The sequence below is a fragment of the Rhinopithecus roxellana genome, chromosome 2 (assembly GCF_007565055.1).
Source record: "Rhinopithecus roxellana isolate Shanxi Qingling chromosome 2, ASM756505v1, whole genome shotgun sequence".
In the NCBI taxonomy this organism is placed as follows: Eukaryota; Metazoa; Chordata; class Mammalia; order Primates; family Cercopithecidae; genus Rhinopithecus; species Rhinopithecus roxellana.
In genome coordinates, this window is record NC_044550.1 from 181483021 (window position 1) to 181508388 (window position 25368).

Consider the following 25368-nt stretch of genomic DNA (forward strand, 5'->3'; position numbering starts at 1 on the left):
TGTCTCCTTGGCATGCACCTATTCAGTCTGTTAATATTATGTGTTTCTTTTTAACTTTAGCAGTTATATTTTAACTTGATTGGTTTATCCTCAGATTTAAGTATGAGAAATGACAGAAAGAAACAGCAACTGGAAAAGAAGGATTGCATGAGACCAGGATGTCTCTGAAATGGACGTCAGTCTTTCTGCTGTTACAGCTCAGTTGTTATTTTAGCTCTGGGAGTTGTGGAAAGGTACTGGTGTGGCCCACAGAATATAGCCATTGGATAAATATGAAGACAATCCTGGAAGAGCTTGCTCGGAGAGGTCATGAAGTGACTGTGTTGACATCCTCGGCTTCTACTTTTGTCAATGACAGTAAATCATCTGCTATTACATTTGAAGTTTATCCTACATCTTTAACTAAAAATGATATGGAAGATTCTCTTATGAAACTGCTCAATATTTGGATATATAGTATTCCAAACAGTACACTTTTGACATATTTTTCAAAAGTACAAGAATTGTGTTGGGAATATTATTACTATAGTGAAAAGCTCTGTAAAGATGCAGTTTTGAACAAGAAACTTATGACAAAACTACAAGAGTCAAAGTTTGATGTCATTCTGGCAGATGCTCTTAATCCTTGTGGGGAGCTACTGGCTGAGCTGTTGAACATACCCTTTCTGTACAGCCTCCGCTTCAGTGTTGGCTACACATTTGAGAAGAATGGTGGAGGATTTCTGTTCCCCCCTTCCTATGTACCTGTTGTTATGTCAGAATTAAGTGATCAAATGACTTTCACAGAGAGGATAAAAAATATGATACATAAGCTTTATTTTGACTTTTGGTTTCAAATACATGATATAAAGAAGTGGGACCAGTTTTACAGTGAAGTTCTAGGTAAGTCATGTGTCCAATTAGTGCTTATTAAGTCCTAACTTTTCTGTGCCTTTGAAAGTGAGCTTATACAAATACTATGCCAGAAGATAGTGTTTTTAAGGAAAATTACAAATTGCAAATGTAAGATGATCTATCAATCTCAAAAATATTATAGAATGTTGACCTTATAGAATCAATTAGAACCCTGGGACCATCACTACTACAGGACACCCAAAGAATCATAAACCTTCAATGTAAAGCGCTTATGATTTCATCACATATCATTTTGCTATACATTGTTTCATCTTTAAAAAAATCAATAGATACCTCAAAAAACATCTTCATGAAGGCAGACATATAAATTTAGTATTTACACATATTTCTAGAAAAATTAGCAATGCAGGATTGAGGAATTTGTTTCTCTTTGAGTACCTCAGTTTTCTCACTTAGAAATTAATTTTTTTTTCATATAACAAGAATTCTTTCACAGTTGAGAAATATAGTGACTCTACTCCAGAAGCAGAAGCCTAAAACTTGAGATTTCTAATGTTTATACATTCCTTCACTAACAGCTTGACAATTATTTCTTTCAAAAACTGAAATCTTGTTGAAAGTGAACATCTAAGTTTTAATCTGTGTTTTATTAAACTGCATCTCTCCATCAAATAAAATATGGGCCAAGTTAAGGAAGAGCACATATCTCTGTGTCAATAAATTCTGAAAAAATTTTAATTCTCATTTGTAAATATATTTATTTTAAAAATCTAATTATAGTAAGACCTTAAGATGAACCAAGATGTAGTAGTATGAAGATTTCAGTGTTGCTCTAAAAAATCTCATGGTTTACTTGGAGAACCAAGGATCAAGGAACTAGCTTAATAAATTGTAGAGACTAGAGTACTTCCTGGAAAGCTATTTTCATGGGTAAGATGAATTAATTGTGGAACTGAAAGAGTTGTCTAAATGTATATTTGTTACTATTACAGCTTCAGAGAGAAGACAAGTGTGTATTTAAGTTCATAGTGGCTACATTAGTCCATTCTCACAGTGCTATAAAGAAATACCTGAGACTGGGTAATTTATAAAGAAAAGAAGTTTAATAGATTCATGGTTCCACATGGCTGGGATGCCTCAGGAAACTGAGAATCATGGTGAAAGGCTAAGGGGAAGTAAGCTTGGATCTTCTCACTTAGCGGCAAGAGAGAGAGGTGCAAGCAGGGGAAATGCCAGACACTTATAAAACTATCAGATCTCATGAGAACTCATTCAATATCATGAAAACAACATGGAGGAATTCACCCCATGATACCATCAGCTGCCACTTGGTCCCTCCCTGGACACATGGAAATTTTGGGGATTATAATTCAAGATGAGAGGAGATTTGCGTGGGGACAGCCAAACCATATTAATTACTTATTTTAATAATTATTTATGATTGTGAATATACTGATGTTACATTAAAGATGTAATTTCTTCTTACAGATCTCTGAATACTTTGCCTTCCTTATATATACATATGAGCAACATATGCAATACATAAAAATGAAATTATGACTATATATAAATGTATGTATATATATTTTATCAATGCACAGACATTTTATATATCTTTTGGTGTGTCATTCCAAGTCCTTTCAGGAAAATACCTGCATATTCAAATAACAATTCTTGTGTTAGCTACCTTTTGTTTTGTTTTGTTTTTTCCATTAGGAAGACCCACTACATTATTTGAGACAATGCGGAAAGCTGAAATGTGGCTCATTCGAACCTATTGGGATTTTGAATTTCCTCGCCCATTCTTACCAAATGTTGATTTTGTTGGAGGACTTCACTGTAAACCAGCCAAACCCCTGCCTAAGGTAATGTATTCCTGTTTGATTTGTTTGCTTGACATTTTCAGAAGGAATGGCAGGATATTTTTCATTCAGAGTGTTTAACTCAGAGTGAGGGGGGAATATGGGAGGTCAAAAAAAAAGGACTGGCCGTTAGAAAATTATATATTTCTGCACTATCACAAGTATGTGAATGTTATTATCATTAAAGACTGAAGAGGATTACTAGGGAGATTTTGAAAAAAGGGTTGGTTAAAAATGCATATAGGCATTTCCTTTATGCATGAAACTATACAGAGAATAAATCATGATAGTAAGATTCAATATTAGCAGCAAATATTCACCTAAAAATCTCTGGAAATAATTCAAATATCTTACATTAAGAAATGGTTAAAAACTTATACAATGTGCATGCCATGCCATTACAATCCTTTTTTCAAAAAAATGTTTAATTACTCTGTCAACCATAGTACAGGTATAGTTGGAAACTAAGGAACAAAATGATGAGTAGAACAAGATCACAACTTTTTGTAAGATGAAAAGGCATATACAATGAGATTAAAATTTTTTAAATAAGCATCATGTATATACATTGGGTTATATAAATAGAATTAAAACTATAATGAAATGGTACTCATTTTAAGTTGGTGATATCTCTAGACAGAGATATGGGTAAAATTATTTTCTTTTTCTAAATTTTCACACTTTTACAAGACTACTTACATTGATCTTCTATTACCATTACTTTCCTAAAGACATCACAGAATGAGATCAGTGCTGATCTGTCTATAAACAAATATTTTATTACTTCAATACTGGGTGGATGAAGAAGGCTTTTGCAGTGAATGAGATAAAACATTGAACTCAAGTTACATTAAATGTGGCTACAGGCAACTGCAATTACACTGAGTTCCTGGATGCCTGGTGAATTCTCTCTAATAGCTATACACTGACTCTCCAATTAAAACTGATGTCAGGCCAGGTGCAGTGGCTTATGCCTATAATCCCAGCACTTTGGGAGACCAAGGTGGGTGTATCACAAGGTCAGGAGTTCAAGACCAGCCTGGCCAAGATGGTGAAACATGTCTCTACTAAAGACAGAAAAATTAGCCAGTTGTGGTGGTAGATGTCTTTAATCCCAGCTACTCAGGAGGATGAAGCAGGATAATTGCTTGAACCCAGAAAGCAGAGGTTACAGTAAGCCAAGATTGCATCATTGCACTCCAGCTTGGATGACAGAGCAAGACTTCATCTCAAAAAAAAAAAAAAGATGTCATAAAGTTAAATTACATTTTTCAAAAATACCAATATTTGGTCTGCACTGACATACTTTAGAATTTTTTTATTTGTAAACAGTTTTATAAAGAAATTTACCCCAATGATTAGGACCAGAAAGTATATTTGTTATGATAGAAGGGGTTGGTCATTATTTTACTGAGAAAAAAAGAATTTAGAACAAAAGGGACAACAGCAACAAAAAGATGGGTATACAATTTTGATATGATATCCAGGAAATGTACGGGTCTACATTTCTTTCTCTCTCTCTCTCTCTCTCTCTCTTTGTGTGTGTGTGTGTGTGCGCGCGCGCGTGTGTGAGAAAGAATACATTGAGCGATGTGGAATTAGAATGGATTTAAGTTTAAAAACAGGAACACATCCGGAAACACAAGTCAGAATAATTCTCAATCATTTCTAAGCAAACACTTAATCACCAGGAGCTTCATATAGTGTGAGGGAGCTACTCTACAGGGTGAGCAGGTCTCCACTGGAGAAAGGCCTGGTGACCTCTCCCACTGTGATACAACTGCTCCCTGTGAGACACAGCAAAGTGATGATGAGGGTCCCTCACATTCAGTTACCAATCAGCACATCAATTTCACAGTGTGATATCAGGACAAAGATGTCCGAGTCATACCTAAACAATGACCTGAGAAATAAGATCACTCAATTATGTAACTATATAGTATATGATACTGTATTATAAATGGAATTCTCAGAACTATTTCCCAGAAATTCCAAACCACAATACCAGACTGCTGAATGTCAGTGATTCTTATACTTCAGCTTCTAAGGTTTTTTTGTTGGGGGGGGGGGGGTCGGGGGGTAGTGAGCGGTAGTAGGGTAAGTCTAAGAAACTCTAACTTTAAGTGAAATATTAAGGGTTAGAGAGCTAAAGAAGCTAAAGAAACGTAGATATAAAATCATTCTTATTGTAACTAACTTTTCCTCATTGCTCATAGTCATGTAATGGCTCCAATGACTCCTAACTAAAAACTCTGAACAGAAAAAAATAAAATAAAACTGTCCCAAATAAACATAAGAGATTTAGTAGAACTACAAAAAATATATATATAATTAAAGCCAAGTAAAGCCACCTTCCAATAACCTATGTTAGTAATTGTAATATTATAAAGAAAGAGTCTGGGTGTAATATTTTCTAGCATTATCTCCTCCTACCGCAGTGTCATAGCTTTGCTTCATTTCTTCCCTACACACACATGCATACATGCATATGCAAACATATTTACACAAATTTGCATAAAAGATTCCATATATGTTATATTAGACATCTTTCAAAGAAACTGGATGATTGGGTCAGTTTAAAAAAATTACTCCAATAGCTTCTGACTTTCTCTTCTTAGATGTTTGTAACAATCCTGTCAATAGTGTTTTCCGTGCTGTTGCTCTTTTCTGATAGAACAAATTCTTTCTTCACAGGAAATGGAAGAGTTTGTCCAGAGCTCTGGAGAAAATGGTATTGTGGTGTTTTCTCTGGGGTCGATGATCAGTAACATCTCAGAAGAAAGTGCCAACATGATTGCATCAGCCCTTGCCCAGATCCCACAAAAGGTTAGATAAAGTGCCTTAATTGTGGATGGCTCCTAAATGAATCTGTTAACTCTTCAAGTGTCTATTACAGAAATGTTCTGCCTGAAAATTTAACTGCTATGATAGTTCTAATTATCTCAGACATCTGTTCAAAACAAAAACATATATGGAAGATCTTAAAATCATAAAGAGAAGGATTTTGGTTGATAATAATGTTGGCATTAATATTGTGATCAGAAGGAAATACATTTAAGAGGTGCTAGTGAAGTTTGGTATTATCATGGTATTGTAGGCATGTACATAGAAATCACTAAATTCTGCCCTGTTATTTGCTCCCTCTGGTTTACAGGATTTTAGAAGGTACTGTATACACTGTAGATATTATCAAAAAGCAGTTACATTTTAATAAGCTACTCTACTATCACAATAACAATAAGCAGGTATTGAAAAAAGTTTGAAATGCATCATACATCTTCAGCTTACCAAGCAATCTGGCTGCTTTTACTTCCCATGCATTGGAATAGGTCTATTTAGTGTTCTGTTCAGGGTGCCACTCAGTGAAAGAATGTCCTAGTCAGACAAACTACTACTCTGGAGGTACCCACCTAGCCAAGTAGATTTAGAGAAAAAGAAAAGTTTGTCTGATCTGTTGAGTTGGGTGCTGCTAATGTCTTAAGCAGAAAAATGTAATGAAAAGAATGGAGATAGAATCCTGCTTTTAGGGGAGACTGTGTGCATTATTAAATGGGCCCAACAAAGACTATGCTCTAAGAATCAGATTAGTGCCTTCTCCAGATTGAAGAAGCAGCAGGAAATAGAAATAAACAGGGTAGGAATTTATTTTCTAATCTACAGGATATACCTACAATCTTTGTGTATTTTCAATTTACGCTTTAGTTTCTTATCTCACATAGCCCTCTCTGAATGACCAATGAAAGTTTTTGCTGAAAACACAGTTACTTTAACACTCTCATATCAAATACAATAAATAAATATCAAATACAAGGTCAACATTTGTAACTTCTACTCCAGTTTGTAAAGACTGCTTGGGAATTCTAAAATCAGTACCTTAGTTTGGTACTAGACATGACAATGATTGGCTATAGCTGACAATATAGCAGTGCCATCAATGTTATGTAGGATATCATCTAAGTGTGAATGATCAGTTAAGCAAAATGTAGCAAAATATAATTTTATACATTTTCAGCATCTGTATTGTTAATCACAAATTGTCAATGGGCTCCTTTTTCCTACATTGTTAGCATTTACAAAACTGGCAATACTGATAATAGTCTCAATTTGTGTAAAATGCTGCCACTTGAAATTTTTCTTGAAAGTAGCACTTGATAATTAGCAAATTAAAAGAAATTACACATACTACATATGTAGCATTGATTTATTTCTCACCATAGGCTCAGTTTAAAGATTTAGTCTTTTGTAATCAATGATATCAAATTCATAAAATAACTTATGAGTAGTAGAAAAGTGGATATAAGTAAATTCTTCCAATATCACTCAAAAATTAATAAATTTATATTAAATTTGGAAGATTACAGCTAGTATAAAGGATGTAAAATAAAGGTATAGGTTATTACTAATTTGCTACTTTTTTTTACTAGAATTAAGACTGCCTAAAAATTCTTAAATATTTGAATATTTCATTGATAATCTTGTGAACCCCAAATATCTGAGACAGGTCTCAGTAAATTTAGAAAGTTTATTTTGCCAACTTAAAGCAGGGAGGAGGCATTCCTTTGAGTTTCTGATTAACTTTTCCAAAGGAGGCAATCAGATACGCATTTATCTTAGTGAGCAGAGGGATGACTTTGAATAGAATAGGAGGCAGTGATTAGCTTAGTGACTTTGGGGCCCCAAGGCTTATTTTCCTTTTATATTTCCCCCCCTTTTTAAAAAAAATCTTTTAGAGAAAGCATTTTAGAAGAAAATAAGTCTCTGAAGTCAGGTTTTCATCTGATGTCTAATGGCAAGGATGATTTATTCCTAGACAAGCAGGTTCTGAGTTATTAGGAAAGTTCATCTTTAGTAGGTTGTGAAGTCTCCTGTCCTATGAAGACAAAATAAAGGAAGGAAGGGAGAAAAACAAAAACAAACAGAAGAACAATTCTGTAAAATTAATATAGGCCACATTACTCTGAAGCCCATAAATCAGTAGGCAGGTATGAAAGTGGATTATGTATGTAAATTGGTTGCTGTTATTTTCTTCTGAAGTTTAAGTTGTCTAGCTTAATTTGTAGGACTTTATGAAAGCATGGCTTAGTTTACAGTGACTCCAAATTAGGAAAGATGGTGAGAGGGGGAGGAAAAAAATCTGAAGACACTATTTTGAAGACTTGTAGCCATGAAAAATTAGAATTCAGTCCAAACTGTAGACAATTCTGTATTAAAAATTGAAAAAAACATTAGGCAAGACTAGAATCTAACAACAGGTGTACTGTAATTTTTGAAACATAATTTTTCTTTCTTCAGTTTCCCAATTTGACTAAAGACTAAAGACAAACCATGGTAGAACTGATTTGCTTTATTATACTTGGCCTGATTATTTGTATACAGAGGAGGAAGAATATTTTTTTATTTACATAGGCTTTTAACATGGCTTTGATGGAACTTTTTCTTATAGAAAGAATCCCAGATAGGACTTTTTTAAAGCTCAGGCAAGCCATAGATTTGTACCATCAAATACCTATGGGTTGGGCGAATTCCTGTACTCTTGGGATTCCAAAATAAACTTGGAGCTCCTGGGCCTGTCAGAAAGTTACATTCTTTGCTTACCACAGGTAAGGAACCCTTATAGATGAAGGTATGAGGCCAGTTTTCCCAAGAGGCTTTTGTTGGCTGTATAAGTCAAGTTTGATTCCCTAAAGGAAAGCACACCATTCCAGTTAAAGCCTTGGTAAAATAACCAGTTTCTCCAAGTGTGTTTTGTTATAGATGAAAATAGATAATTATTGCACTTATGCAAATAACTGTATTGACAAAAGTAAAAAATACTCACAAATAGTTTCCAAATTCTGAAGAAATCAGTAGAGGGAAACAAATATGTTCTAAATTTTGTTCATAGGAGTATATTAAATTGCTAAAAGCTGTTAACAGCTCAAAAAAGATTCCTTGCTGACTCTAAAAAAAAAAAAAGGATCAGCAATGTTTTAAGCAAAGTCAAAAAGATCACTTAATTTTCTATTAGTTCAGTCCATGTAGTTAATTCCTGTTCTGCTTGATATTCATGAATATTTTAGTTCTCCATGAGTCCTGAAAGTTTTTCTTCTATTCTAATGTCACACCTCCAAAATTATAAAAACTTATTCAAGACACCTGTTAGAATTTTATAGCTGATTATAAAACCACCTTCTAAAGAGGACCAAAGTGAGACAACAATTGTCTGTGGATGACAAAAGTTTTAGGGCAGCCTCAGTCAAAGACACAATGGACAAGGAAATTTGTTACCTCTGTGGCACACAATAATTTAACGTAACAAATATAATTATTACTGATAATGCACACACTAAGTCATATCAGAATTATAGAAGTTTCCCATAATTTTGGAAGACATACCAACAACATATTTATATAAATATAGCTCAAAAAGACCAAACATCATTTCATATTTGATAATGTTTCCTGTATGATTTTTATACCAAATAAGCCAAATTATGTCATTTTTGGACTTTAGGGAAACTAATAACTTAAAGGATTACTTAGGTCAGAAAAAAACATAATTTATAATTTGATTTTGGAAAATTTGGCAAATATCAAACATTTAAAACACTTGATATCACAGGTAAAATAAATCGTTAATTTGACGAAAGTGGTAACTCAAGGATTTCAAGGATTTCAAAAAAAGGGAAAAATCTTCATCTTTTGAGAGAGGAGACTCAATTTTCCAAACATAAGCCCTAATAAAACAGCATAAAGTCAAATAAGTATGTTTTTCAAAATTTTATGAACAATCTATAAAATTATAATATTGACCATAAGATATAACTTTCCTGAGCTTTTCATAACCTTTATAATCTTTATTAAGAAGTCAGTTTATTCTTCAAGAAAACCTTGTTAATCTGACACAGGGGCCCATATGTTGGTCATGCATTAGTGTGCCTTTGATGTTAATGATTAATTTATAGATAAACTGAACTTATTTTATCACTCAGTATCAGTTATTGCAATCTCACACACCCACCTCTTCTGTGATAGTCCCTGGACCTTGAGGCGTTGAATAGCTTTTAGAAAACACTGTTAGCATTATGCCACAACAAACAGAACTTGAGGAAAAAGGCTTATATCAGTTGAAAATGAGTTGAAGGAGAGTGTTACTATTTCACACCCTTCAAAAGGGGAGAGAAAACCAAAAACAGTGAGATGCAATAAAAGTTAAACTTTGGCTTAAAAGAAATAAAATATCTTATAATATTTTAAGAGTAAATCAATCCCTTAAGAAAATTTTATTATCCTAACCAATTATTTAGTCATAGTGCTTTTATTTATATCAAGCCCAATCTGTAGAAAGACCATTAATTATAGACAACTTGATCATATAAAAGTTTTTTTAATCTTCTTATTGTGACTTACACAGATCATTCATGATATGCTTGGACTTTCTGGTTTGTCCTGAACACCCTTCTTTCTTACACAACTTGTAATTTTATTCTAGAACTAAATTTACCATACAAGATTCTTGCTCATATAAAATTATTTCTCTTCAAACATTTTACAAAGACAAAAAGCTTTTTATTTTTATAATTTTCTTTACATGTCTCTTATTTCCTGCTTCCTTTACCTTGTTTTATACATAACTTTTAAATAAGCTTTGATTTAGACAACACTTCTTCACCTTTTTAAAAAAATACACACTATTTTTTAGAAAGAATGTTTTCCTACCAATTTTTTTTTTTTTGGAAATTACCCAAACAATGAAATATCTATTATTTAATTTAATATAACTTTAGATTCTAAATTATGAGTTTGTCTACAAGTATTTTTCCCATCACATTTACCTAATTACTTTATTTAGTCATTTACCTAGATTATTTATGAAAACTGTGATAGTTATCATTTAAATTTATGGAATTGCCATTGCAAAATTATAACTGAGACAATGAAAAATATCTGACCTAACTAAATCCACCTTGCTTTTGATCTCCCAGCTGTCCATGTTCATTTCTGGGTGTAGACCAAACTAACTTAGGGAGGAACTTAGTTTATAGTTTAACTTTGAAATAAAAAATGATAACAGTCTTTTCCCAAAACAAACCTTACTGCCTGTGGACTAGATTGCTTAAGGCTGCAAGATTAGAAGTTATGATAATCTAACTTAATTCAATATGTAGCTATTTTCATTAAACCAATTATTAATGTCTCATTTATTAAAAATTAGACAAAGATCATTCTGCTTTGGGATTGGTTACAGTTTTGTAACTCCTATGTCAAATTTTGACAACTTAAAATATTTGGCAAGAATAGGTATGAAATTGCTTGATTAATAAATACAAACAAAAATGTATGCTGGCAGTTCTTAAGATATTTCTAGTATTATACTTTAGCAATAATTGTAAAGTTATCTTATTTATAAAAGATTTTACTTAAGTTACACAAACCTGAAAGAGCATTTGAGTAGTCTTTTTTTCTGGCAAAGTATTTAATTCAAACACTTTTATTTTCTTAAGCCAATTAGAGCTCTTTTATATATTTTCAGTAGTAAAACATTGTGTACAAAACACATAAATATGTAGATGTATTAAGCATGCCAACAGAAGTACATCTTATAGATATATGAAAACTACTTTTTGCCATATTAAACTTTCAAATTCTTGATAACCTGTTTCAATAGGTAATCTGTATGAATACTTGATCATCATAGGCAGTTGTAAGCTAAATAGTCTTACATTTGAATATTAAAAGAAACCCTTCAAGTGAAAATCAAAAAACAAAATTTACATCATAAGGTACAGAGAGAAAAAAATTGGTGTGCTAGAAGGAAAGTAAAATGGATTTAATTGCATTTAATTGCCAATTAAACATAAAATTATAGAAATTATAATGGCCTTTTAAATATATGCAAACACATATACACACACATACACAAAAGATTTTATGGCTTTTACTTCAGAACTTTAGCCATGAGATAAAAAAAATTCACCAGCTTGCAGACAAAAGCCTGTTGAATCCAAACAGTGGTTTGTATCTTAATAGAAAAATAAAAACAAATTTAAAGCAAGAAGAAAAGAAAATTTTTTAAAAAGAGAGAATTTAGGAACTCTATAGTTTGCAGGACAACTTTAGGGTTCTTAATGTATATGTGCACAAAGACCATATTACTTTCATTTTTCATAAACTCTGCCAAGTACAGGTGTCATAAAACCTACCAAGAGATATCAGGGGGTCATTCTTCTTGTTTTCTCCTCATTCTTAGATTGTTTCCCACTTTTTTTCTTAAAAGGAGGAGCTGAGCTGTGGCCCAGGGTTTACATGTAGTGAATCAATGTGTGCTGCTGGTGGGCAGTACTCCACAGTGTGTCACCACTGAGTTGTTTCCACCCTCTTACATGACTCATTTTCTCTCTCCAGAGGTCTATGACCTCTGAAAGGGCTCAAAATGTGGGGTGATCCACCCTAATATGTGTTTCCTGGATTAGCCTTTTTTTAAAAAAAGTTAATTTTTATTGGGGATTTCTCTGCAGGGTCACTCCATGTCACAGGGGGTCAACCCCCAGACACTCCCACAAGGCCCTCCTTCACTTAGGGGTGACATATGACTGGGAGGAGCAAATGCCCTTTCTCTTTGGAGCTGAGAAAACTCAGTCTCTCATTTACCTATGTAAACCACAGTTCAGTTTCTCACGCAAATCCACACAGACAAGCCAAATTGAGATTAATTTTGGGAATAAAAACAATAGAGGAGACCCTTTACAATTCATCTCCTAACTAGAATTAGGATTCTTAAACAACAACTTCCTAGGAGGAAAATAATAACAACGGTCAATACCACTTCTTGTAAACTGTACTCAACCACTCCCTACTTTGTAACTCTCATCTACCATTACACATGCCAAGGCAAAATCCTCTCACAGTACCAGGTAATCTGTGGTAATCTCAAAGCCAAAGAGATCAGGTCATTCAACATAGGAAAACAGAGCTTTGGACCTCAGCAAAAATCTGCCTACAACTCTTGAAACTCCACAAAGAAAACAGAACACCCCCAAAGGGGTGAGGGGTGCTTTTGTTCTGAATTCTTTAAAAGAGTTCAAGTCATTAGAAGCCTTCTCTAGATTTTTGGTACTGCAAATGGCAAAAGGCGAAAGGAAGTATAGGGTGGAAGAAAAGTAAACAAAAGAACATTTTTTTTTTTTTTTAAGACAGGAAGCAAACACAGAAACCAAACACATGGTTTTTAAGTTTTGTTTTGTTTTGTTTCCTCTTTTGCATCTGCATAGAATTTTAGCCAAATTAGACAGGCTTTGTTACCCACAATTTGGAATTCTCACTCAGATTTGATCAAATCAGGTAAAGTTCATCAAATCTGATGGGAGAAATACTGGAACGTACAAAAAAAAAAAAAAAAACTCTCAAAAATGTGATCACTAAGCACTGTAATGTTAAGGAGAAATTAAGACAGGCTTGTTGTTAAACATTAACCCAGACAAACCCCAATTCAGCTATTTACCTAAGGATGGGTTTCAGGCTAAAACTGTCCTCTGCCCAGACAAACCCCAATTCAGCTATTTACCTAAGGATGGGTTTCAGGCTAAAACTGTCCTCTGCCATCCTAGAAGCAGGAAAGAAACCTCAAACTGATCCTCCCTCCTGGGAGCCAGCTCGAACTCCATAGAGTTACCTGCCTTCCATTGTCATGGAAACAGGAAATCTTTCCTTTCTTGTGGGAAGCAAGCAAAACTCCAAAAAAAAAAAAAAAAAAAAAAAAAAAAAAAAGGAGTTGTACAGCAAAATAAATTTTAGATCTTGATTGAATTTTCAGGTATCAGGGATTCTCTGGAGGGATTGCTTCCAGACCTCAGTCAATTGTCTTATTTTTTTGAGCGATAAAGTTAGCTCAGGCTGGTACCAAGCACTGATAGGACACTTGCCAAAGGTCAGGGAACCTCCACTCACAATGTCTTCATGGTTACCAAAATGTGAACCCTGAATATCTGAGACAGGTCTTAGTTAATGTAGAAAGTTTATTTTGCCAAGGTTGAAAATGTGCACCCATGACACAGCCTTATGAGGTCCTGATGACATGTGTCCAAGGTGGTGCAGTGACAGTTTGGTTTTATGCATTTTAGGGATATATAAGACATCAATCAACATATAAGATGAACAGTTGTTCGGTCCAGAAATGGTGGACAACTAGAAGCAAAGGCGGAGCAACTTGAAGCAAGGAAGGGGTTTCCAGGTCATAGGTAGATAAGAGACAAATGGTTGACTTCCTCTGAGTTTCTGATTAGCCTCTCCAATGAGGCAATTAGATATGCATTTATCTCAGTGAGCTGAGCGGTGACTTTGAATAGAATGGGAGGTAGGTTTGCCCTGAGCAGCTTAACTTTATCCTTTAGCATAGATTTGGGAACACCAAGATTTATTTTATTTTCCTTTCACAATCTCACGTGTCTAGCTATTATGTTGGAAACGCCATTATTTCTTTATATACCAATTTGATTATAAAAGTAAAGACATTAAATGTGGTTATTCAACTTACCTCAGAATTTTAATAGTTCTCATTACTTGACATCAATTCTTATTTTTTCATCTTTTATATGGATTAACTGATTATTAATCTTTTCAGAATTTTGACACGTTATATTTTTAGAGTTCTATTCATTTAACAAGATATTCTCCTTATCCTAACAGGTTCTATGGAAATTTAATGGCAAGAAGCCAAATACTTTAGGCTCCAATACTCGACTGTACAAGTGGTTACCCCAGAATGACCTTCTTGGTAAGACTCTGGAGAACAAATACTGAATATATTAGTAACAGTCAATTAGAGTGATAATTGTTCAACATAAAACAAACATATTTAACATTTATTATCAGAAAACTAAAAAAAAAAATCAAATTTAACTACTTTATATTTATTTTCCAGTCTTAGTATAAAAAGAATACACTATAGTAGTTGGCATTTTATTACATACAGTCACATTCTTTACGGTCAGAATAAAAATCTCTTTATTCAGGTGTAATTACCTCTCACAGGTTTTAAATAACATCCTGGATTTTCTGTCTGTCTCCTATTTCTACAGCTTTACATCTGTTCTTTCCCCTACTGCAAGGCTATTTCAACAGGCACTGAAAAATAACAGACACTATTCTATTACCAGTGTCTCTATTTTCTATGGGAATAAATCACCAATCTTTATCATAAAGTGATAACACATTTTGTGATGATGTGTAACCGGTCCTTCCTCAGCACTACCTCCAGGCTACTGCCTACTACCCTGCTGCCTTTAAAAAAAAATTAAATATTTTAAATATTTTAAGTATTTCAATATTTTTAAATACATAAATGTGACTACATTTTTATAACACTTAAGAGACCATGTTCTTTTATACCCAAACTTATACTTTTCTCTTTCGTACATTTATATTTTTTAGTTAAGAATATGCTTTTTCATTTTGTTCACCTGGCAATCTTTTAAATTTATATTTCCACTGTGAAGACACACACACCATGACCTTTTCATGTAGCATTCACTTACCTTTCCAGCAAAAGTAGGTGCTTCTTCCTCCAAAATTTGAAAACAATTTCAATGCAGTTTTGTGGGTAGAATATTACCTAGGGAACACTGTTGCTTAAAGTTCCTTATATTGTGCATTTCTTATTGAATTCCTGTGCCTTACAATTAATATTTTTGTTAAAATTCATCCACTTTTAGGTCATCCCAAAACCAAAGCTTTTATAACTCATGGTGGAACCAATGGCATCTATGAGGCGATCTACCATGGGATCCCTATGGTGGGCATTCCCTTGTTTGCAGATCAACATGATAACATTGTTCACATGAAAGTCAAGGGAGCAGCCCTCAGTGTGGATATCAGGACCATGTCAAGTAGAGATTTGCTCAATGCATTGAAGTCAGTCATTAATGATCCTATGTGAGTATTACAATTTTTTGACCAGGTGGTATTTATAAATTATTTTGTCAACAGTGAATATGAGTTTTAACCTTTTTTTAAGAGACTAATTTTGAAGGGATTAAAGTGATTTAACCAATGTAAAATCTGCTCTTATTTTCCACCAGACAGTTATTTCAAAGTTACATTTCAACCCCATAGATTTAATGGGTCACCAATGACTGCAATGAATTATAAAATAAAAAAAAATTAAAGATATGTAGATAATTATTTTAAATAGTTTTAATGATAGAATACACTATAAAAAGAAATAATGTAACTAGAGAAATATGATAAAATATTTCAATTCAATACCTAAAATTTCTGAAAGTATGAATATATTCTTTCTCAAAAATTTCTTTTTATTATTATCATTATTTTAAGAAATTTGATAGTGAATTATAATGTGCATAGCATAACATTCACTAAAATTTAAAATCTAAATATATTTAGTGTGTTTACATAGTTACAAAGCCACAACCCTAAAGAACATTTTTATGAACTCATAAATGAACTCATAATGCCTGAAGTTGCTCCCAATAAACCTCTAGTTCTAGAAAACTACCAACTTACTTTGTTTCTCAATAGATTATTCTCTTCACATATTTTATATAAATGAAATCATACAATTTATGGTGTTTTGTAAATGACTTATTTCACTTAGCATAATCATTTTTAGTTTTATTTATGTTGTTGGATGTATCAGAACTCATTCATTTTTATTTCTATATAATATTCTTTGATATGTTTATACCAAAATTACCCATTTATCAAGTCATGGACATTTTAGGTCTTTCCAATTTTGGCACTTATGAACATTGTTATACATATTTTCTGTGTAAAAATATATTTTTACTTCTTTTGAGGAGACACTAGGAGTGGAATTGCTGAGGCGTATGGGAAATTGTTGTTCATGAAGAACTGCTAAACTGTTTTTCAAAGCATTTGCATCATTTTTCATTACCACCAGCTGGATATGAGGGCTCTAATGTCTTCACACTCTCCCCACACTTGTTATCATCTGTCTTTCTATTACAGCCATTCTAGTGTGTGTAAAGTGGTCTCTCATTACGGTATTCACTTGCATTTCCTTATGGCTGAAGATGTTAACCATCTTTTCATGTCTTACTGGCCATTCACACATATTCCTTAGATAAATTTCTATTTTAATCTTGTGAACATTTCATCATTTTTCTATTTATCTTATTATGGATTCGTAAGAATTATTTATATTTTATAGATACAATCCCTTATCAAATATATGATTTTCAAATATTTTCTTCCACTATGGACAGATAGATTTTTTTACTTTTTAGAAGACGCCTTTTGAAACACAAAGGTTTTAATATTGATAAAATAAATATGTAATACTTAATTTATCCATAATCTGAAGGAAATAATTTGGAAAATGCTATGCCTAGACCAGCTACCATCAGTTCAGAGTCTACTAGTCCTACAAATATTATGATGATGTAAGGTGGTACCAGCTAAGGAAATACATTAAAAACACTTTACCAAAAAATTAGTAAGACGAGAAATGATTTAAAATACTTCAAAAACAGTTAAAAAGCAAAGAAACATAAAACAGGTTAAGGACAGAAAACCAAACATCCTATGTTCTCATTCATAGGTGGAAATTGAACAGTGAGAACACTTGGACACAGGAAGGGGAACATCACACACTGAGGCTTGTCGTGGGGTGGGGGAGGGGCGAGGGATAGCATTAGGAGATATACCTAATGTAAATGACGAGTTAACGGGTGCAGCACAGCAACATGGCACATGAATACATATGTAACAAACCTGCCCATTGTGCACATGTACCCTAGAACTTAAAGTATATTTTTTTAAAGTTAGAAAATAATATATATATATAGAATAAGATGGTGGATTTAAATGTGAACTAGGGCAATCGGGCAAGAGAACGAAATAAAGGGTATTCAAATAGGAATAGAGGAAGTTAAATTGCCTCTGTTTGCAGATGACATAATTCTATATTTAGAAAACCCCTTCATCTCAGTTCCAAAATTCCTTAAGCTGATAAGCAACTTCAGCAAATCCTCAGGATGCAAAAATCAATATGCAAAAATCACAGGAATTCCTGTGCACCAATAATACACAAGCAGAGAGCCAACTCATGAATAAATTCCCATTCACAATTGCAACAAAGAGAATAAAATACCTGGGAATATGCCTAACAAAGGACGTGAAGGACCTCTTCAAGGAAAAATAGAAACCACTGTTGAAGGAATTAAGAGAGGACACAAACAAATGGAAAAACTTTCCATCCTCATGGATAAAAAGAATCAATATTGTAAAAATGGCCATGCTGCCCAAGGTAATTTATATATTCAAAGCTATTCCCATCAAATTACCATTGACATTTCTCACAGAATTAGAAAAAAAAAAAAAAAAACTACTTTAAATTTGATGTGGATCCAAAAAAGAGCCAGTATATCCAAAACAATTCTAAGCAAAAAGAACAAAACTGGAGGCATCATGCTACCTGACTTCAAACTATACTACAAGAACATAACCAAAACAGTATGGTACTGGTACCAAACAGATATATAGACCAATGGAACAGAACAGAGGCCTCAGAAATAGCACTACACATCTACAGCCATCTGATCTTTAACAAACCTGACAAAAACAAGTAATTAGGGAAAGGATTCCATATTTAATAAATGGTGTTGGGAAAACTGGCTAGCCATATGAAGAAAACTGCAACTGGATCCCTTCCTTACACCTTACAGTAACCAAACCAGCATAGTACTGGAACGAAAACAGAGATATTGGCCAATGGAATAGAACAGAGCCCTCAGAAATAATGCCACACATCTACAACCATCTGATATTTGACAAACTTGACAAAACAAGAAATGGGGAAATGATTCCCTATTTAATAAATGGTGCTAGGGAAACCGGCTAGCCATATGCAGAAAACAGAAACTAGACCCCTGCCTTACACATTATGCAAAAATTGACTCAAGATGGATTAAAGACTTAAATGTAAAACCCAAAACCATAAAAACCCTAGAAGAAAACCTAGGCAATATCATTCGGGACATAGGCATGGGCAAAAATTTCATGATAAAAACACCAAAAACAATTGGAACAAAAGCCAAAATTGACAAATGAGATCACATTAAACTAAAGAGCTTCTGCGCAGCAAAATAAACTATCGTCAAAGGGAACAGGTGAACTACTGAATGGGGGAACATTTTTGCAATCTATCCCTCTGACAAAGGTCTAATATCCAGAATCTACAAGTAACTTAAACAAATTTACAGGAAAAAAATCAAACAACACCATCAAAAAGTGCACAAAAGACCTAAGCAGACACTTCTCATAAAAAAGACATTTATGCAGCCAACACACTTATGAAAAAAGCTCAATATCACTGATCATTAGAGAAACACAAATCAAAACCACTATGATATACAATCTCATGCCAGTCAGAATAGCAATTATTAAAAAGTCAAAAAGCAACAGATGCTGGAGAAGCTGGGGAGAAATGCGAAAGCTTTTACATGGTTGGTGGAAATGTAAGTTAGTTCAATCATCATAGAAAACAGTGTGGTAATTCTTCAAAGATCTGCAACCAGAAACACCATTTGACCTAGCAATCCCATTACTTGGTATATATCCAAAGGAATATAAATCATTCTACTATAAAGACACATGCACATGTATATCTATTGCAGCACTATTTACAATATCAAAGATATAGAACCAACCCAAATGCTCATCAATGATAAACCAGAAAAAGAAAATGTGATACATCAATTTCTTCAAAAACAAAACAAAATACCTAGGAATCCAACTTACAAGGGATGTGACTGACCTCTTCAAAGAGAACTATAAACCACTGCTCAGTGAAATAAAGGAGGACACAAACAAATGGAAGGACATTCCATGCTCATGGATAGGAAGAATCAATATTGTGAAAATGGCCATACTGCTCAAGGTAATTCATAGATTCAATGCCATCCCCATTAAGCTACCAATGACTTTCTTCACAGAATTAGAAAAAACTGTTTTAAAGTTCATATGGAACCAAAAAAGAGCCCACATTGCCAAGACAATCCTAAGCCAAAGGAGCAAAGCTGGAGGTCTCACACTACATGACTTCAAACTATACTACAAGGCTACAGTAACCAAAACAGCATCGTACTGATACCAAAACAGAAATATAGATCAATGGAACAGAACAGAGCCCTCAGAAATAATACCACACATCTACAACCATCTGATGTTTGACAAACCTGACAAAAACAAGCAATGGGGAAAGGATTCCTTATTTTATAAATGGTGCTGGGAAAACTGGCTAGTCATATATAGAAAGCTGAAACTGGATCCCTTCCTTACACCTTATATGAAAATCAATTCAAGATGGATTAGAGACTTAAATGTTAGACCTAAAGTCATAAAAACCCTAGAAGAAAAGCTAGGCAAACCCTTTCAGGACATAGGCACGAACAAGGACTTCATGTCTAAAACACCAAAAGCAATGGCAACAAAAGCCAAAATTGACAAATGGGATCTAATTAAACAAAAGAGCTTCTGCACAGCAAAAGAAACTATCATCAGAGTGAACACGCAACCTACAGAATGGGAGAAAATGTTTGCAATCTACTCATCTGACAAAGGGCTAATGTCCAGAAACTACAAAGATCTCAAACAAATTTACAAGAAAAAAACAACCCCATCAAAAAGTGGTTGAAGGATATGAACAGACACTTCTCAAAATAAGACATTTATGCAGCCAACAGACACATGAAAAAATGCTCATCATCACTCACCATCAGAGAAATGCAAATCAAAATCACAATGAGATACCACCTCACACCAGTTAGAATAACGATCATTAAAAAGTCAGGAAACAACAGGTACTGGAGAGGATGTGAAGAAATAGGAACACTTTTACACTGTTGGTGGGACTGTAAATTAGTTCAACCATTGTGAAAGACAGTGTGGCGATTCTTCAAGGATCTAGAACTAGAAATACCATTTGACCCAGCAGTCCCATTACTGGGTATATATCCAAAGGGTTTTAAATCATGCTGCTTTAAAAACACAAGCATGCGTATGTTTATTGTGGCACTATTCACAATAGCAAAGACTTGGAACCAACCCAAATGTCCATCAACAACAGACTGGATTAAGAAAATGTGGCACATATGCACCATGGAATCCTATGCAGCCATAAAAAAGGATGAGTTCATGTCCTTTGTAGGGACATGGATGCAGCTGGAAACCATCATTCTCATCAAACTATTGCAAGAACAGAAAACCAAACACTGTATGTTCTCACTCATAGGTGAGAACTGAACAATGAGAACACTTGGATACAGGAAGGGGAACATCACACACTGGGGCCTTTTGTGGGGTGGGGGGAGGGAATAGGGATAGCATTAGGAGATATACCTAATGTAAATGATGAGTTAATGGGTGCAACACACCAACATGGAACATGAATACATATGCAACAAACCTGCACATTTTGCACATATACTCTAGAACTTAAAGTATAATAAAAACATTTTAAAAAATTAAATGTGATACATGTACACTATGGAATACTATGTGCCATAAAAAGGAATGAGATCATGTCTGTTGCAGGGACATGGATGCAACTCAAAGCCATTATCGTCAGCAAACTAACACAGAACAGAAAACCAAACACCACATGTTCTCACTCATAAGAGGGAGTTGAACAATGAGAATACATGAACTCGGAGAGGAGAACAACACACACTGGGGCCATTTGGGGCATGGAAGAGGAGTGAGAGTATCAGTACAAATAGCTAGTGCATGAGGGGCTTAAAATCTAGATGACAGGTTGATAGGTGCTGCAAACGACCATGGCATGTGTATACCTATGTAAGAAACCCGCACATTTGGCACATGTATCCTGGAACTTAAAGTACAATAAAACTGTTTTAAAAAATGCAAACCGACCGGGTACAGTGGCTCACGCCTGTAATCCCAGCACTTTGGGAGGCCGAGGAGGGCAGATCACGAGGTCAAGAGATCGAGACCATACTCCTGGCCAACATAGTGAAACTCCATCTCTACTGAAAATACAAAAATTAGCTGGACATGGTGATGTGCACCTGTAGTCCCAGATGCTCGGGAGACTGGGACAGGAGAATCACTTGAACCCAGGAGACAGAGGTTGCAGTGAGCCGAGATAGTGCCACTGCACTCCAGCCTGGTGACAGAGCGAGACTCCATCTCAAAAAAAAACAAAATTGAACCTACCAGTACTCACATTAAATTTAAACAGACCAAAAATAAAGACAAAATAATGATCTTTGAAATCTTTTATTCAAGGAGATAAAACATTTGAAGTATACAATTAAATGTAACCTATGTTTTATATATGTGTGTGTGTATATATATATTGCACATATATGTGTATATATGTATCCATGTATCTCTCTGGTTGTGTGTGTGTGTACTGAAAATAAATATTTTTAAAACAGCATATGGAGATCGGGTGTAGTGGCTCACACCTGTAATCCCAACACTTTGGGAGGCCAAGGTGGGAGGATCATGTGAGGTCAGGAGTTCGAGACCAGTCTGGCCAACAGGGTGAAATCCTGTGTCCACTAATAATACAAAACTTAGCCAGGTGTGGGGGATGAGCACCTGTAGTCCCAGATGCTTAGGAGGTTGAGGCATGAGAATCACTTGAACCCAGGAGATGTAAATTGCAGTCAGCCAAGATTGCTCCATTGCACTCAAGCCTGGGTGACAGAGAGAGACTCTGTCTCAAAAAAAAAAAAAAAGGAAAGATTATATGAAATAGACGGTTACCTGAATTGAGCATATGCTGGGCCATAAATAAATGCTAAGTAAGTTGTATTAGATTCCAATTCATAAAAATTATATGTTCTAGTTATACTAGAAATAAATTATAAATCCAAAAACTGAAAACTAAAACTAAAAAAAATCTCTAATTCTTTAAAATAAAAAAATATTTTTTTAAATTCAGTCAACAAAAAATTCTAATTATAAATGTACCATTCTCTCATCAACTATTCTTCCAAGTATACATCCAACAAAAATGAATAAATATGTACACCTAGTAAAATATACATATATCTTAATACCACAATTATTAGTAGGATAAAAAAATGTTAACCACACAAATATCCATTAATCATAAAATGAAGAGATCATCTGTGGTCTTTGTCAATCAACGGAATACTTTACACCAGTGCAATTAAACAACTGCTAAACAAAGACAGAAATGAATATGTATTATTTAATTCAATTAGGTAAACAGTCAATATTAATCTATGATATTAGAATTCAGGTTGATACTTAATTTGAGGATAAAGGTAGTGACTAAAATGGCCCAGGAGGAGAGAGTTCTTCCATGCAGTTTGTGATAAATTGGTGTCTTCACTTTGGGATAATGTTTAGGATAATCTTAAAATTTTGAGATAGTCACATAGTGTATATACATTTATCCTATGTATTTCCTACTCAAAGTTTTATTGTGGAAGATATATAGCATATTTTAAAGTTCCAGAAATCAAATAGCAAAATAAGCATGAAGCACTGGAGAAATCCTATGGGTGCCTATAGTGTGGCCAGGAAAAGCCTAAGAGGTATCATTTAAAGAGAAACCTCAAAAAGAAATAGAAGCAAACCTCAAGTAGTTGCAAGAAAGAATGCTCAATGAGAGAGACATGGGACAAAAAGTGTAAAGGGACTAACATGAAAACACCTTCAGGAGTTTAAAGAACAGAAGGCCATTGTCTCTAGAAGACAGTGTATAGGGGTAAGTGTTAGAACAAGTAGGTGCCTTTGTAAGTTCTACAGACCAAAGTCAGATTTGGATTTTATTCTTAATGTAACAAGAAACTAGATGGAAATCTTAACAGGCGAGTGTCATAATTTGATATTAATTTAGAAAATACTCTGGCTAGTAGAAAGAAAATGCGGTAGAAGACAGAAGATTACAGTAGAAGCTGAGAAACTAGTTAGGAGGCATTTCACCAGTTGTGACACAATTCCTCTTTAAATATATCAAAATGGGCTGAGCACAGTGGTTCATGCCTGTAGGGCCAACACTTTGGGAGGTAGAGGCAGGAGAATGACTTGACCACAGGAGTTCCAGACCAGTAGGGGTACTACAGCAAGACCTCATATCTAAAAAAGTAAAAAATAAAAAAATAGCCAGGGATAGTGGTGCACAGCTGTAGTCCCAGCTTCTCATGAGGCTGAGGTGGAGAATTACTTGAGACCAAAAGGGAAAGGTATGATCATGTGACTGCACTCAGCCTGTGTAATAGAGTAAAATCCTGTCTCAAAAAAATTTTTTTAAAAATTGAAAATACCAAAATGATCGTTCCTAGATTCCATTTTCACTATCTTACTTATAGCACTTAGAGTGCAGCTCACAATATTTTCTGTCCTAGAAAGACATTAACTTTCCCACCTAAAATTTCATTTTTCATTTTTAAAGGTATTTGTCAATTATAAAACTCCAATTTAAAAACCAAACTTTCTGTAACGACATATATGAAAACATTCAAATTTTATGTCAATTCAATGACACTTACTTTGAATTATTTGTGTGACACTTTTCAAAGACCATACATAGATTTGATATGCTTAAGCAATAAATTTATTTTTAATGTTGATATCTTTATGTTCCTCCTTCAGCTATAAAGAGAATGCCATGAAATTATCAAGAATTCATCATGATCAACCAATGAAGCCCCTGGATCGAGCAGTCTTCTGGATTGAGTTTGTTATGCGCCACAAAGGAGCCAAGCACCTTCGGGTCGCAGCCCACGACCTCACCTGGATCCAGTATCACTCTTTGGATGTGATAGCATTCCTGTTGGCCTGCGTGGCAACTGTGATATTTATCATCACAAAATGTTGCCTGTTTTGCTTCCAAAAGCTTGCCAAAACAGGAAAGAAGAAGAAATGGGATTAGTTATATCAAAAGCCTGAAGTGGAATGACCGAAAGATGGGACTCCTCCTTTATTCCGGCATGGAGGGTTTTAAATGGAGGATTTCCTTTTTCTTGTGACAAAACATCTTTTCACAACTTATTCCGTTAAGTCAAAATTTATTTTCCAGGGATTTAATATGTACTTTAGTTGGAATAATTCTCTGTCAATGATTTTTAAACTATGAAAAATAACAACAATATAAAACCTTATGGACTTGTATTGAAATTTCTTATTCTAATCCAAAAGTTACACACAAAAGTCACTGAGCTTCATTATGTTTCACACATTGTATTTGAACACAACAACATTAAGAACTCCACTCATAGTATCAACATTGTTTTGCAAATACTCAGAACATTTTGGCTTCATTTTGAGCAGAAGTTTTTGTTTTTACTTTTGCCAATGAAATTTTCAAGAATAAAATTATGTAAAAAGTCTCACTCATTCTTTTGAGATTGCAATACCAGTAGTGCTGCCTGGCTTTTACTGTGTATTCAGACTTAGCATCACTTCTTTCCTAAAAGACATAGAAAGTTTATTCCTAGAATGAAAGATAGTTTAACATACAAAAATTAACACATATGTTATGCCACATTAATAGATACAGATCTACATAACAAACTAGAAAACCTAGAAATAAATCCGTGACTATATACAGCTAACTGATCTTCAACAAGAGTCTCAAACAGCTAATTGATCTTCAACAAGAGTCTCAAATATACTCAATGAAGAAAGATGA

At 34.1% G+C, this 25368-nt stretch overlaps 1 protein-coding gene across 1 annotated transcript; it reads left to right on the top strand.

Moving 5' to 3' along the window:
- The first annotated feature begins 121 nt into the window (after positions 1-121).
- On the top strand, positions 122-25048 carry LOC104664126 (UDP-glucuronosyltransferase 2B20). Its single transcript, XM_010365559.1, has 6 exons — positions 122-882; positions 2572-2720; positions 5412-5543; positions 14382-14469; positions 15407-15626; positions 24330-25048. The coding sequence occupies exons 1-6, from the start codon at positions 159-161 to the stop codon at positions 24607-24609; spliced, it is 1593 nt and encodes a 530-aa protein (XP_010363861.1). The 5' UTR covers positions 122-158; the 3' UTR covers positions 24610-25048.
- The last annotated feature ends 320 nt before the right edge of the window (positions 25049-25368 follow it).

Bases quoted from the DNA above. Each gene is read 5' to 3' on its own strand.
- LOC104664126 (XM_010365559.1), top strand. From the start codon at position 159: ATGTCTCTGAAATGGACGTCAGTCTTTCTGCTGTTACAGCTCAGTTGT. The intron at 883-2,571 runs GTAAGTCATGTG...TTTTTCCATTAG, and splicing joins GTTTTACAGTGAAGTTCTAG to GAAGACCCACTACATTATTT. The intron at 2,721-5,411 runs GTAATGTATTCC...CTTTCTTCACAG, and splicing joins CAGCCAAACCCCTGCCTAAG to GAAATGGAAGAGTTTGTCCA.